This window comes from Phalacrocorax aristotelis, chromosome 3, assembly GCF_949628215.1.
Source record: "Phalacrocorax aristotelis chromosome 3, bGulAri2.1, whole genome shotgun sequence".
Taxonomy (NCBI): Eukaryota; Metazoa; Chordata; class Aves; order Suliformes; family Phalacrocoracidae; genus Phalacrocorax; species Phalacrocorax aristotelis.
The window spans coordinates 8,010,327-8,026,155 of record NC_134278.1 but is presented as its reverse complement, the minus strand read 5'-3'; the positions used below and the strand labels follow the sequence as shown (position 1 = coordinate 8,026,155).

General features: G+C 43.2%; 1 protein-coding gene across 2 annotated transcripts in view; it reads left to right on the top strand.

Moving 5' to 3' along the window:
* LOC142054297 (protein eva-1 homolog C-like) overlaps positions 1-15,829 on the top strand; it is a 232,709-nt gene that overhangs the window by 84,076 nt on the left and 132,804 nt on the right. For both annotated transcript variants that reach the window (XM_075086676.1, XM_075086677.1), the window contains one exon: positions 5,916-6,039. In XM_075086676.1, the coding sequence (XP_074942777.1) occupies positions 5,916-6,039 (124 nt within the window). The remainder of the gene's footprint in view (positions 1-5,915; positions 6,040-15,829) is intronic.

Below are 15,829 nucleotides of genomic sequence, written 5' to 3'. Positions count from 1 at the left end.
ATTTGCAAGTAGAAGAACTGCTTGATGCAGAGGTCATAGATAATCTGTAAATTGCTGCATCTTTGAAATCTTTGGTTTGACTGAAATAGCTCATCAGAGCAGGGTGATTATGTACTGTAGAGGAAGAGACACTGGAGGTGGAGGTGGCCGGTGCAGCCTGTCTCTGTGATGAGGCAGGAGTGTTCCCCGGGGTGTAAGCCTCCTAATGCTTTGTTTACTCTAAATTTAAACTTTCCAAGTCATGGGGCGTCCATCATTGCCACTAAGACCCTGCTTGACAGTGTAATGGTTTGCTCTCAATGATTTTTTTTTTCCGCTTTGTGTTTTAAGCTTTCCCTTTCTTTAATCCCATGACTTTTGGTTATGCATCCTTTTGTATTTCTTCAGCTTAGACCTCCTTTCCCTTTGAAGTTGACCCTGCATACAGATTAAGTTTCCCACTGTTAGGAAATGTAGGTAATGGTTAATTAGGTGATATTTGTAATGCAGCTTTTATCGGGTCCTTCTATTTGCTGAGCATGTTCCCACTCTTTGTGAATCACTGTCTCTGGGCTCTTTCAAGGCTCTGCCAGAGGAGCTCTGGTGAATCTTGCTGTTGTGTTTTAACATCCCAGCCCCACTGCTGCCTGCCCTACTGCCCTGATGGCATTTATTTCTGTAGCGGAGCTGGTGAAAGGGAATGTGTGCCCAGTTTTCAGCTCTTTACTTCACAGTCTGGTGCATTAATATGTGTCACCAAACGTGTGGGCATAGTTCCCTCCTGCTGTCTCTGCTGTGAGCATTGCAGGGTCCATGGGAGAGTGATAAGAGATAGCTAGTAGGATACTAAAACCTGCCATAGATCAGTGGTCAGGATTCTGATCTCTTCATGTGATGCACATATTGAATGCAGTAATTTGGGCAAAGATGAATTACTTTCTAGTGGAGCAGGCTGGGAAGGTTGCTTGATGAAACCATAAGCAGGTAACCTGTAATTCATCAACACGGATTTAACTTCTTCATGTACTTTTTCCTTCCCTTTTGCTGATCCTTGGAAAATCCTCTTACACTGTGGACTTCAGTAATTTGCGTGAATGAATAGATGAACGTGCAATCTTCAGATAATTGGAAAAAGGACCTGTAAATAAGGTTGCAACTAAAAAGTACTAAGTTTGCAGTGTGTTTTAAAGTTATACCAACATTCAGAGGTATATAAAAGAGTATCAAAATTCAAATGAAACGTGACTTTAGCCATTATGAATGCATTGTGCTGTGTGGCTCTGTAGGGAAAATTCATGCTGCCCTGTTCGTTGCGTTTACTTCTTCCCATTGCAAAACTCATAGAGGTGCACCAAGATAAGCGTTGGTGTAACTCCACTATAATGGCTATACCTGGACTGAATTTGACCTAAAAATGCTTAATCATATTTTTTTAAAAAATTACTGTTACCTTCTCGTGTAAAATCCTTAGTACAAATCTCTGCCTATCTTCATTTGACTGCACACAGCTCTGATATATTCATGCAGTTTGCTCTCTGAGTTATTCTCCTCAGCAGCATACAATTTGGGCGATTATTTAGTGGGGTTCCTCTGTGTAATTTCATGCCTGACTGACAAGCCCTGCAGTCATTCTTATGTTGCTTTGATGATGGAGGCTGTACGGAGAGCAGCCCTGTGGCAAAATCCTAATTCCCATTGAGTTTCACCATCGGCTTCTGTGGGTCCAAAGTTTCACCCTAAGCGTGTTGAATCTATGAACTACTACAAGGGACTAACAACTGAGATAAGTTTAATTGCCTTGGGTGTTAAGCTTAGCTGTGGTTTATTTTAAGTGTGCAGGGGAAGCGCTTCTTGAAGAGTGATTTGAAGAGACAGAATAAAAATGAGCGCACCCTTGGCAATGACTGAGGACAGCCTTCTTGCAGAGCTTGCATCCAGTTCCAGATTTAAAAGGTTGTTATCTAATGAGCACAAGCAATTACTTAGCTAATGAGCACAACAAAACGAGCACGAGAAATGTGTTTTATCTGAAATGCCCATTGGTTTTGAGCTTGAGGCTGCCCTTGCCTTGAGACCTGTACCATCGCAGTGAGATTAATCCAGGGCATAAATCAGGGGGGTTAGATTAGTGTTTGTTTTACTTGAATTCACATTTCTTGCTCTCTTATCTCCTCTAAATCTTGCAGCTTCTTAGCTCAATCATGAACCAGAGAATGGAATGGGTTTAACCAGCCGCAACTTCCCTCTTGAGCACTGGCTGTCAGCCCTCAGGCTTGATTTACCACTGGAATGCAATTATAAAATGGCACAATGCAATTAATGTGTCTTCCCTCCCCTTTCATGCCAGACAGGAATTCCTCCTCCACCTTTTTCAGCTGGAGTGAGTTTTATAATATAATCTAATCCAATATGACTTTATTTTGCATTAGTCAGGGGTCTACCAGATGGCAATGACATCAACAGCTGATTATGTATCCTGGTTAGGGATGATTCTGTGTGTCTACTACTATTTCTGTGCAAGTTCAGATTGTTTGTGGGCCTCTTTTTGTTTGGTTTTGTGGTTGCATTTTCCCACCTTTACAGCTGACAGTGACAGCCAGAAAAACAAGGCAAACATAGAATGAATTGCCCATATTTTTCCAGCATTACGAAAAAGCCATGTGAGCTCAGGACGTTCCCTCACTACCAACTAAACTTACAACCCTTCTGGTGTCAATCCAGTTGATCATCTGCAAATACTTCAGAAATGACATCTGCCATCTGCCAGAGCTCTGATACTGCCTAGAAGTATGATTTTGGAGAGTAAGACCAGAAAGCCAAGGTCTTGGTTTGTAAGGGCCACTGTAAACACCAGATGCACTGGACCTGCAGGGGAATGTACCTGCAGTGGATCGTCTTGTCCTTCATGGTCTGTAGAGGCTCTGTGTTGCACAGTGTTTAAGAAGATGCTGGTATATAGCACACACTGACAAAAGCAGTGGGGAAGATTTCTGTGTATGCAAGGATAGGTAGAAATTGTACATACAATTTTTTAAGTTAATGTTAGGGCTGGTGTAACATCTTTGTTCTTTATTTTTAATCAAGAACATGGCACAGTCAACCATTGCTAATTTTCTTGGCATTTTTCCTGACATATTTCACTGAGCATTGAACATTTTTTTTTTTTATTTTACTCTTTATGGATATATTTCATTATGCCTAAGACTTTACTCAGTCTGCAGGAAATCAGAAAACTTAATGATTTTTATATTTTCAGGAAAATCGTTGCCCTTCAGGGGGAAGTACATTAGAATTGCGTGAATGAAAAGGAAATACTGATTTCTCTCGCCCCATGAAATAACTTCTCAGAGACACGGCTATTAACAAATAAAGTTGAAACTGTAGCTAAACACTAAAACCAAATAGTAAAAGGCATATTCAGCCTCAGGAACACTTCCGTTTTTCTGTGGTCTCACAATGGCATAGATGACTTTTCCTCCTTAATTGAGGTGCAAAATTCTCCCTAGGGCTCTGCGTTACCTTGCATACTGCAGGAAATAAACTCAGGAGGTTTTACTTATGTGGAATACATGGAGGAAGCAAGAGCTGCCAAAAGTTGGAGCAGAGCAAGACAAAGGGGCAGTATGTGAAGGCTGCCCATGTTCATTGTTCTCGGAGGTTGGTAAGTAATTGCCCTCGCTCCTGGTGTTGAGCCTAAGGACAGATGAACAAGCGCTGCTTAGGCATCAAAGCTGAGGTTTTCAAAGAGGCTTCTTGCTGGCCTAACTCAGTCTCTGCTGAAACTCAGGGTCGTTTTCCCACTGGTTTTAATAGCACTTATTATGCAATGCTGAAGGCTTTTGAAAATCCCACCCATCTGCTATGAACAGGTTTGTTGACCAAAACCTTGAGTCTGCTGCCTCTGAGGGGAGGAAGCTTCCCTTGTGGGAAAGAAAACATTCAGGGTGTTGCTTCTTTCCCTTAACTCCAAATTCTTACGACTGCTTGGGTGTAAACACAGCCGTGGCTGTCCAGTACCAGCAAATCCTTTCAGGTCTGCAGTGATTTGGAGAGGATTTCTCTCTGTATGTGAAGTACTCAAGAGTTGTTCCAGTAGTTCTTTGCCTTTTGAGATCAAAAGATGTCTCTGTGTAGAGGTCTTGCTTAAATTCCTTTGCAACTCATTGGATTTTGCATTAAATTAAATTTCACATGCTGAGTGAGCAGTCAACCCTTATGAGCCTAGAGGAAAGAATATGCTGTTTCTATGCATTTTAACGTGATGGTCAAGTTGGGGCTAAAGCTCCCAGGCACCTCCTTCAGTGTTCACCTTTCAGCCTTTCCAACCTAAGCCCTGTATTTTGAAACAAGATGCCTGCATTTTATTACCTTTGTAAGTGGAAAACAACAGCATATGTTCTCTGCTTGCTAGAGGAGGCCTGAATTGTCTTGGTTTGAACTTTAAAACAAAGGTCAGTCTTGAGGCAGGCATGAATTCTTGCATGTGTCAGCCCAAAAGGTGAACTCTTTAGGAAATTATGAGCAACCGCAAATGAGGCAGTTTAAAATTACACTTGAAACTGGAACAGCTGTTATTCCTGTTGTTTGGAGGGTGACATTCAGAGTTATAATGCTAAAGATTATATATATTACATTCAGGGAGAACTCAAACATAGAGAATAGTCACTGAGGCAGAGAGAAAATTGGTTTCGGTGGCACGTGCCAGAGAAGAAACAGAATTTATGTTAATGGAACAGGGATAAGATTGTGGGAAAGCCCAAATATCGAGGTAGGTATAAGAAAAGGGAACAGAGAGAAGACAAAAGAGACCAGGGGATTCTAGGGGAATTTCTGAGAAAGGATTTTCCAGCACCTCCTTGCAAGTGAAAATTAATTGTTTTGGGACTGGAATTCACAGCTCTGTATTGCAGGGACTTAGCGAGCCTAGTGGATTACCTCGCCCTGTGGTCTCAAAATGCTCTGACAGGTTCATGTGTGTCAGGCAAACATTATGGTAATTTTAGCCCTTTAGGGGCTCTACAGGAGTACATAAATACCACCTAAGCCATCCAGCTGAATTTAAAACTTAATTACTGCCCCACTTAATAATATTCTCTCCCCCTACTACTGCTTCTAAAGCAGTAGGGTTAAAAGAAACCATTAATCTTCCTTAATGAAGCTATTTTCTAGCAGGAGACAGAATGTCTTGCCCCTGTGGATTCTGAGATGGAGTTTTTATGAGTGTTGTGAATGGTGAAGTGGGGAGCGAGTGCTAGAGATAAAGCAGTGCAGAGAAGGGGATAGGACCCAAAATGCCAGCGGTGGGAGGACCCTCTGACTCGCAGGCCCTTGCTGAGTTTAGCTAAAAGGAACACGATAGTCATGGGAGAAGAGGAGTGAGCCCTATTAAAAACTCAGTTGGCTGTATAACAGTGTTCCCACCGCAACAACTAATTATTGGAATACCAGCAATTGCCAAAGTTTTATATAACCGAGACAAGAGCTCTCTTGAAAGCTGTGGTGGAAATTGTGCATCTCCAGAGAAATCTAAAGCAGAATGGTGGTGGTAGAGTCTGGGGCTCTGCTTTCAACTGTCAAGGCTGATCCATGTCCTCAAAGCTGCTTTTCCCGGGACAGTGCTGCCTTATACTACCATTGAAATGTATGCAAGTGTTTCAAAATTTCTGTGACCATCCCAGTGCAAATCCCTCCTTTTGCGTGCATAAAAGGGAAAGAAATCATGCTCGTTAAAGCAGTGCAAGGTTTATTCGTCTCCTAGTCCACAGCTCCTGTGGTACCCGCTGCATCGACCATCATGGCTTGCCTTGTGCCAGGGCTGGTTGAGGAGGCAAGAATGGCCTTGCCGTTCTCCAGCTTGCCTTCATTTGATGATCCCTTTGGTGGAGATATTGAAGTACTTTTGTTTCTCTGTTTTTTGTGTGCATCCCCGGCTGCAGAAGATGCTGGACGAGTGCCAGGACAGGCGAAGCTGCCAGTTTCTCGTCAATAGCCGGCTGTTCGGTGCAGATCCGTGCCCTGGAACCGGCAAATACCTCATCGTGTGGTACAAGTGCAGGCCAAGTAAGTATCTTGCTATTGAATCTGTTTGCTCTGGCAAGTCCAAAGCATTTTCGTACTTAATACTTGCCAGAGAGGCCTCCTAGGACTTTTTGTTCCCTTTCACCTTTAATTTTGGTGTAACATAACCCCCTGGATGCAGAGCATTTCCCCTCTCCCCCTCGCTTGCTGCCTTGCTGGGATGCTGCTGCTCTGGCTCCTTCCTCCTTGTTGGCAGCCCCAGTTGCAGAATGTTTTTGCAGGTGCCAGCAAAAGCCTCTGCCAATGCTGAGCTCACACTGTCAGCAGTGGGTGGGCTGCTCCTGCTCCCATCTGCAGCCGCTCTCCTGTCCCGGTGGGCCAGTGGGGCTTGTCCCCATTCTGCCTGCCCCTGCAGAGGGAGCGGGAGCTCTTTGCACAGGCAAAGACTTCAGACTTGGGTGCCTAAGGCAGGCACTGAAGATGGTGGTGCAACAGGAAGCTCACTTGCCCACGCCATGCCATAAACCGGCTTTTAATTGCTCCCAGGTCGGGCTGGGAAATGTTAACCTGTGTTCTGTGTGATCTCATTAGCTGTGTTTAAATTAAATGGGGCTGGCGCCTGGATACTGGGATTATCATGCGTGCTGCGGAGGAGTGAGCCTGGTGTGGCTTTGGCCGAGGACAACCAATACCGTCTCAGGCAATTCCTGGCCATGCTGGGGGAGTTAGCACAGCCTGGGCACCATTCTCCATCAGCACTTTGGAAGCAGACACATTAGTTTGGAGACGGGTAGTGTTTGATGGTGGCCAAATTGTGCCAACTGATTTCAGCCAGAGAAGAGGCCTGACTGTATTTGAATTAGTCACCTGGACATGGCATTTCAGACCTGCCTAATCCCAAGCTTTTTAGATGACATAACTAACATGGTTCCAGCATCACATCAGCAAATTTTTGAGGAAGAAATAAAAAAAAATTTTGCACAGGGAAGAAAAACATACCTGATTTCAGAAAATGTTTGAAACAAAAGCAGAAACATTCAGACTCTGTCAGCTGCACAGAATAAGACTTTTTGCCCCAGCACGCAGAGACCTGTGCTAGTGAAGTGAAGGGATCTGGCAAGATCTGTGAAGAATTCAAATGAAAAGTAGGTAATGAAGCACCTGCATTTTTTGTGGGGTTTTCACAAGTGACTCTAACATCCCTTGTTGGGTGAGAAATGCATCCCTGAGAGAGGGGTGATTAGCAGGGTGTTCTGACAAGTCCTCCTGAACCTGCGGGTTTTGTATCAATGCTCACTTGAGAAATCTGACTACTGGGGCCTGTGCTGAACTTCAGAAGGTACTTCAGGATCCCATCTGTGCATAAATATTTATGGCTTGGCATTCTTTCCTAATTACAGATATGCTAGCAAAGGAGGAGTTTGCATGTATGCTGGGTAAGTGATTTTCCTGAAAAAGAGCAGGGGAAGTTGCTTCAAAACATTTCCCCAAGACATTTTTCAGGCAGCTCCAATTTTGCAGGGTGAAGCAAGGTAACCTGACGCACATTATTGTTTCTTAGTCACTGGCCAAACTTTTAATCAGAACCCACTAGATTAATAACAAGGTTTGAAATATGTAAGGGTTAGCCATGCACAGAGACACCAGGACACAGTCAACCTTTGCTTCATGATTCAAGATGTTAATTCTGAGTCTCAGAAACAGAATCTAGTGCTTGTGTGAGTTTGGTAACCGTTCAGTAAGCCTTTTCACCCTGCTGTAGGGAGGTTAATGAGGCAACTGGAGAAATGGATGCACAGAATGAAAAATACAAGACCATCAGAAATTTTGGTGGGCTTTTTGTGTTATTGAGTATTTTGTGTATTGCTTATGAACTGTGAATGAATCCAGTGCAAGGCCTTCATGTTTAAGAGTTGACCCCAAAAGCTGTGGTCCTATGAAGTGTTGGTCTGCTACAGGAAGTCTGAGCACACATACTTGTAACCAAAGAGCACCAGAGTCCTTGCCCCTAGCTCACTGCCTGGTGCATGGTTGGAGCTATAACTTTATCAAAAGATAAATGCTATTATCTGGGCTATGTTTCAGTTCCTAAAATTGATCTTCTTGACAGTCGACATGACAGAAATACTTTATTAAGGAACCATTTAAGGTCTCAATTGCACTCTAGAGACATCTATTTCTTTCCTTTGCCTATTGAGGGATCCTGATGTGACCATGCTACTGAAGTAGGTACCTTGGTTAAGTGCCTACCTAGATAGAATGAGTGAATTTTCCTGTATATGGGTATAAGAAGTGCTTTGGGAAGTGGGCTGCAGAGTTTGGAGAGGGCATCACTAACATAAAATAAAGATGTCCAAACTCTCCCACTCTCAGCATCATGCTGGAGCTTCAAAAGGCTCCTGAAGAGAGGTAGTTATCTAAAAAGAATGATTTCCTTGAAAGAAAACAAAATTGAATTTAGTGGCGTTTACTTGTATCTTTGCTGAAGAATAACTAGATGGTGCAGTCATCCCCTCCAGCCACTGTCACTGCAGTTCTGCCTCTCTGACATTATGTTGCATTTGAAATCTAGCGGTTTCGATACTCACTGGCTATATGGGGTTCATGCACAAGGCAAGGTGCTATTTTGGTTTCTCATGGGCAGAATTCCAAGGAGTTGGAGGACAGTAAATCATGCTGAAACTGAAAGCCCCAGATTTTCCAAGTGCTGGGGCTCCAGGGAGCAGGGCGTTCAGAGCAATTATGGCTGTACTAATTGCTCTGACACTGCTTTCACTGGAAGCTGGGAGGACTTATGCAGAGGTTCGGTACTGAAGCGTTGTGGTTCATCTCCACTAGAAATTAAAAGAAATATTTCAGAGAAGTACTTGCTTAACTAGAAGCTGTGAGAAATTCAATGGCTTGTGTGCTTCGGGGGAAGTCCTGTGCTAATCATAGTCCCCTCTGATCCAGTGGGTGGATCTGGGTCCAATGGATGCTCATCTTGCATGTACGGGAGTCAGATATGTGCATGGGACTGCTTTAAATGTCAGATGTTTGGCAGTCCTGAGTATTATCTGTGCCTGTAAATAAATAAATGAATACACTATGTGTGTGTATACTTTTAGTTTTAACAGAGTGTTTACGGAGATCAGAAATAATCAGTCAAATGCTCTATTCTGTCTCAGTTTGGGGCAAGTGAGACTTACATATTGCTGCTGTGTGATTTGAGGGCCAAGGTTCACTGAAGTGCATAGAGGCTTAACTTTGATTTTCTTCTCCCATAGCATGTGGGCCTTAGTTTCTAATATGCACCAACCTTTAGGAAGATGTTCAGAAGCACAGTACAGGTCTCAGCAGAGCACAGCTATGGCTTGGGCTTTTAAACTTGGAGGTGCTTCTGCAAATCATCCTGCTATTGACAGTCTCGATCGAGAGCCTCCAGGGGGTCCCTGCGGGTCAAGGTTGGGACATGTTGCCGTGGCAGTAAAACCTGGAGCTGTTCTCTGCTAGTATAGGTGTAGCCTGACATTTAGTACTGTCTGGGGATGGTTTCCAGTGGGAAGTTTGGGTACAGCCATCTAGTTTTAGAGGCTAAAGAAGTTGATGAGGTTGGCTACAGGCTGTCCCATGCCAGTTCGCCTCAGTGGCAGAGAACTGGCACATTTAATTTACGAGGGCCAGTGTAGCCTGAGATCCATACCCAAAGAACAATGAAGGCTAGGATCAAGCCCTGAACACACAGAGGATAAGGACTTAAATCTCCAGGGTACCTTTCAGGATCATTAAAAAATTGCACATAAATCCAATTATTTCTCAGGTAACACGCTGATTTGATTTCGACCCATTAAGTGTAATTACCGGGTAGGCTGCAGGAACATATAATTAGAGGGAATTGACATACTATTTAATTGATCTAACATGAATTACCTCTAACTGAAATCTGGATTCACCAATATTGTCCAAACAATTTGGTGTTTGATCATCCCCCTCACTTCAGAGATGGAGAACCGTGTAAGATCATTTGTTGTTGTAGGCTAGGAAATATATGCTCTGCGTGCCAGGCTTTCCGGAGGGCTTGCGTGGTCTAATCCTGGCTGGGAACGGGATCTGTGGGGCTGCCCAAGTCATGCTGAAGAAATAACTTCACCTCTCTGCACCCCAGCAATGCCATTGCAGCTGATTTTACCGGGGTTGGTTGCTGCTCTGGGCTATTGTACAAGCAGGGATTTATCTGCCCGTGCACAGCATCTGTTTGCCCACGGTGGCTTTTTTGTTGTTTGATTATTTTTTTGGCTTTGTTATTTCAAAAGTGCCAATGCTGCTGAACAAAATGGGGATGTAAGTGCTTGTCTTTCTCTGCAAAGGGATTACTTAGGATGAGATGTGTTGTCTGAGTGGCCATTCGCTGGTGGTGCTGTCAAGGAAAGAGGGGGCTCCTACCTTGCTTGTGTGGCTTCCCCAGTGAGTCCCCCACATAGCACCTTTCTCTTGTCTCCTCCTCTGCCATTGCCACACTGTCCTGGATGCACCATCCCCTTCTCAGCTCTGGACAGCCTGAGCTGCAGCGTCCTGTAATGTTATAGTGATATTTTCCCTCTTTCCTATTGGGAAGTTGCTACTTTAGCTTAGGACTTCAAGGATACTGGGAGAGATAACCTCCATCCAGTTCCTATTTTTAATTATTATTTTTTAAATTTAATTTTAAAAAGCTGTGTGGAACAGCTGGATGTGATAATTGGAGGCTGGTGGGTGTGAAGCCTCCCCCTGTTAATCATCCCAGCAATGTGACAAAGTGTAAATCCAAACTTTGCTGCTCTCCCTTCTATTCACAAATATAAGCCTAAGACCTTCATTTCAGAAAGCCTGAACTGTGACCTGTGCTCCAACTGTAGCTCAAATCTCTCTGTAACAATACAAAATCGTATTTGTTAAAGGCACATCAAGGCTCTGAGAAATGCATCTGGGAAGGAAACTTGCATTTGTTGGCAAAGGGTGCCAAAAGTTTGTGTGGGGGTAGGAGGAGGAAGGAGGGTGGGGGAGGTCACTTTTTTCTAGTTCAGAACCTGTAGCGTTGATTTATGGGAAAACTTTTGTGCTGAGAATTGACCTGGACACGTGTTTTGAGCACAGCAGAGAGTCATTCTCTCCACTGCAGGTTTAATTCTAATCTAAGAGGCCCAGTTAATTCTTGTGAAATGTCAATGACTTTTTTTCAAACATGGGAATGCCCATCCTAAGGTCCTTGCCCAAATCTTGCTCAGATAACTTTATTTTTCTCAACAGCCCTAGCCAATTTTAATTAGAAAGCAACTGAATTTTAAAATCACTAAGGAATTAATTCCAATTAGATCATCCTCTGATAAAAATGTCAAGTTTGCACCCTCTAACACATAGTGATGATGCTGTGTCCCAAGGGTGTATGCCTTTTGGTGAGGATGCGTGATTTTTTTCGTCAGTGGTACTTCAAAACCTGTACAAATAGCAGAATACAATTACTTGTAGCAGAGCTATCAAAGAACTGCAGTGTGTCATCCTCTGTGTTGGCCGTTCAGGGTTGCTGGTGAAGCTGCCTGATGTCTCGTGGGGAATTGGTCAGGTCTGCTCATCAGACTTCAGCTGGATTGGCTGAAAGGTATGGGAAAGACGTTTTGGAAGGACCACCTAGGCTTGCAGTGAATGCATCTTGTCTGCCTTTTAATTTCCCTACAACCCGTTCCTTCAGTATTAGATGTAGTGGCTTTGCCATTGACCTTGCTGGACTGAGGGTTCCACCTTTTCTGTTAAATTCAGTGAACGTGGCATGAAAGGCCTGTCTCATCACACATCCTCAAGGCTTTCGCTCCCTAGGCAGAATTTGCAAAATGCTGTGAGCAAGAGCAGAGGGCTATGGAAAGAACAGGGTTTTTGTGGACATTTCAGACCAGGGCAAAGGGGGACCTAAATGTATTCCTGGTCTCTTTAACACTGGTGATTGATTTTAGTGCTGGGATAGATTGGTAATTCAGTAGTTATCAACCCTTTCAGAAAAGCATTAATCTCCTTTGCAAGACAGGTTTATTGGTGGCAGGAGAAGTTCACTCTATTTTTTGCTGCATTGCTTTTTGGTGGGCCAGGCTTTCCAAAGCAGCACCATGGAGTGAGGGCTGTTAAACGGGCACATCTTTCTGGCCCAGCCACCGAGGGAGCAGAATAAACCTTTTACCTCCTGCATTCATTAGGTTGCTCTTGCTTATCTGCATTATTTCAAAACTGTTAAGATGGTGGAGGGAGTGGAAATTTATAAGGGCAATAAAACCTCAGGCAGCAAATGCTGTGGAGACGAAAAGGTGTAAATAAAGGAACACTATAAATAACAGAGGACAGATCCATCAGCCTGCGATAGGGGTCAGGGAAACTTTAATGCTAACAATTAATATTGTTTTAAGCTGTTGACGCACAGAGATTTTCAGGGGCTGTCAAATAGCCCTATCTCTGTAGCTCACTAATCACTTGGCTGTCAGGAGCAGGATTAAGAGGAACGCGTGATTTCATTGTCAGCAAATGCAGAGATTATTGTCAGCCCCTGCCCCCAAGGAGAAGGAAACCACTGCTGACCCAGGAGAGTTAAAAAAAAAATTTTCCCAGTTTTCTTTCAAACCTCATCAATCAGCCCTAATTGATGTAATAGGGAGCCAGCGAAGACCACGGTGCTTCCTACTGATGTAGGTAGAAAGATTTCTTTGCTGGATCAGGTCTCCAGTATTCAGATGTGAATCACTAAAACCAACAAATTCTGAAATCTGCCTAAATTATATAAATCATAGCATTGTGACTTTTATTGATCCCCTGTGTCCATTGGCATTTAAATTTTCTGTGGGCTCCTGGGAAAAAACAAGGGTAAAAGTCCCTTTTAAGCCATGAATTTTCAGAGAAGGACAAGGAATGGATAGACCGCAGTCTTTTTGTGCTGGGACAGGTGAGTCAACTGCATTGCCAGAAGGAACTGGGAGCCTTTGTCCTCACGTACTTCAGGAGATCCAGCCATCCTGAGGTGGTGTGGGCACCTGTGATACCCTTCTGTGCTGATGATGGAGGCTGTGTTGTGGATGGTGCTTCAGGTGTCATGAATGGCTTTGGCTGCTGCCAGAGACAAAGTGGTCTGGGAGCCTTCTCCCCAGAAGAGCAAGGGGGTGCCTTGGAGCAGTTGACCAGAATAAACACAAGGAAATCAAGTTTTGAGAAATGAAACCCATAAGTCTAAATCTCAGCATGGTCCTTCTATGGTAGATATTTGCTGGCTCTGAATGATAGATTTCAAGATTTTCTGGCATACTGGTGAAGATCTGTGAGAAGAAAAATGTGTCCCAGAAACAATACACTTATAAACCAAATTAAGATGCTGCAAAGGTTTAATTTTGTGAAAGTTTGGGTCTGTTTTATTGAATCCACAGTTTACACCATGCATGTAGGCCTCACAGAACTGGGACACAAATTTATACTTCTGCAGGGGGTCCTGTGTATGGACTTATTAAAGACAGAAAATATAGATCAATTGCTCTCTCAAATAAATGTCCCTTGGAAAAAGAGCAGAGAAGAGTAAATCTTCTCTGGGGTAGAGGCATGGCAATGAACTCTTCCCAATACTGTGAATTTCTTCAATATTTTTTCATTTTCAGTCCTACATTTGGTTTCCAAATTAATTATTGTCCTCGTTTTGGCAGGGATAGAGTTAATTTTCTTCCTAGTAGCTGGTATAGTGCTATGTTTGGATTTAGCATGAGAATAATGTGATAACACACTGATATGTTAGTTGATGCTAAGCAGTGTTTACACTAAGTCAAGGACTTTGCAGCTTCCCAAGCTCTGCCAGCGAGGCGGGGCACCAGAAGCTGGGAGGGAGCACAGGCAGCACAGCTGACCCCAGCTGGCCAAAGGGGTATTCCACACCATATGATATAGTGCTCAGCATACAAGCTGGGGGGAGTTGGCTGGGGGGCAGTGATCGCAGTGTGGGGATTGGCTGGGCACTGGTCGGTGGGTGGTGAGTGGTTGCATAACTTGTTTTTCCTGAGTTTTATTTGTCTCTCTTCATTACAATTTATTATTATTATTAAAAAAGGATTGTTGTGGTTTAACCCCAGCCAGCAGCTAAGCACCACGTAGCCACTCACTCACTCCCCCCCTGCAGTGGGATGGGGGAGAGAATTGGAAGAGTAAAAGTGAGAAAAGTAATGAGTTGAGATAAGAACAGTTTAGTAATTGAAATAAAATATAACAATATTAATAATAATAGTAGTAGTAGTAATAATGGAGAGAAATAAAGCTCAGGAAAAACAAGTGATGCAACCACTCACCTCCTGCTGACTGATTCCCATCCAGTCCCTGAGCTATGATCTGTGTCCCCTGACCAACTCCCCCCCAGTTTATATGCTGAGCACTATATCATATGGCATGGAATATCCCTTTGGCCAGCTGGGGTCAGCTGTGCTGCCTGTGCTCCCTCCCAGCTTCTTGTGCACCGCCTCGCTGGCAGAGCATGGGAAGCTGCAAAGTCCTTGATCAGTGTAAGCACTATTTAGCAACAACTAAAACAGTGTGTTATCACATTATTCTCATGCTAAATCCAAACCACAGCACTATACCAGCTACTAGGAAGAAAATTAACTCTATTGCAGCTAAAGCCAGGACAATTATACATTTTTAAAACAGGTATCTCCTGATATTTTCAGCTTTTCATCATACTAATGCTGCATCAAGCTCTTCTTGGATACCCACTTATTTTTCTGACTACTTAAAAGGCATTGGAGATTGTCACCTAATCATGTTTCTGGGAGCTGGGACATCTAAATCATCCATGATGAATTTGGGAGATTCAGTAGCTGTGTTTCTTCCAGCTACATTTTTTCTTCCCAGGCAAAGCCACTGAGGGAATACTGTGTGTTTAATTATTTAGGATAGCAGTGAGCTAGCTTTTAATCTAGTAGGCCTCATTTTCCCATATTTTATGCTCTAGACAACCCTGTGGATTATATGTAAAAATATCAAGCAGGTATCCTATTAATGTTCCTGTGTCAGAATTATTATTGCCATTATTTTAACATTTAGAGAAGACCATTTTAATGATATGAGACTAAATTCTCCCTTCCAGCTATTTTAATAATAACTTTAAGCAGCATTACTCCAGATTTACACCATCAGTGAAAGAGAAGAACAAAATTGCCATGAGCAGTGGTACCAATAAAGTCTTTTTCCTTACATATTCAAGTAATTTTTTCCTTACTGCATCCCTCCCATCTTTTCATTGCAGTAACAAAGTTTTTCACCATGCTTCCAATGTTGCCTCCTATGGCGTAGCTAGTCCAGATTTATATCCATGATAAAGATTTATATCCATGCTAATCGGCCAGGTATTACATCCATGCTGCTTGGCTGGTGCAATAGTGCTACAATTACAACCAGCTTTGGCACTGATTTGGCTCTCTTCTGTAATTGGCGACCAGTTCTTATAAAATATATAGGGACTTAGCTACATTTGTCATCTCAATGTTTCTGACAAATTTCACTAACATTTGTCCAGCAGGTTCCCAGGTCCTTGGAAGGAGGACTAATAAATGGTGAGGCAGAGGCTCAGGCAGCAGAACACCAGTAAGTCACAGCTTCTTCAGAAAATCAGCCTGAATTCATTAATGGAAGAAGTAGGATAAGAATTAAATTTCTCCCGGGCTCCCAAGCGTTTTGTTTAACTCTTGTCTCACAGTCTATCATCTGTATTTCAGTTTTGTTCCCTTTTTCCTCCTTAGATAACCATACACCTCTGTTTGTCCAACACGAAAGTGCAACTAGGTGCATCTGAACTCTACTTTGGAAATGA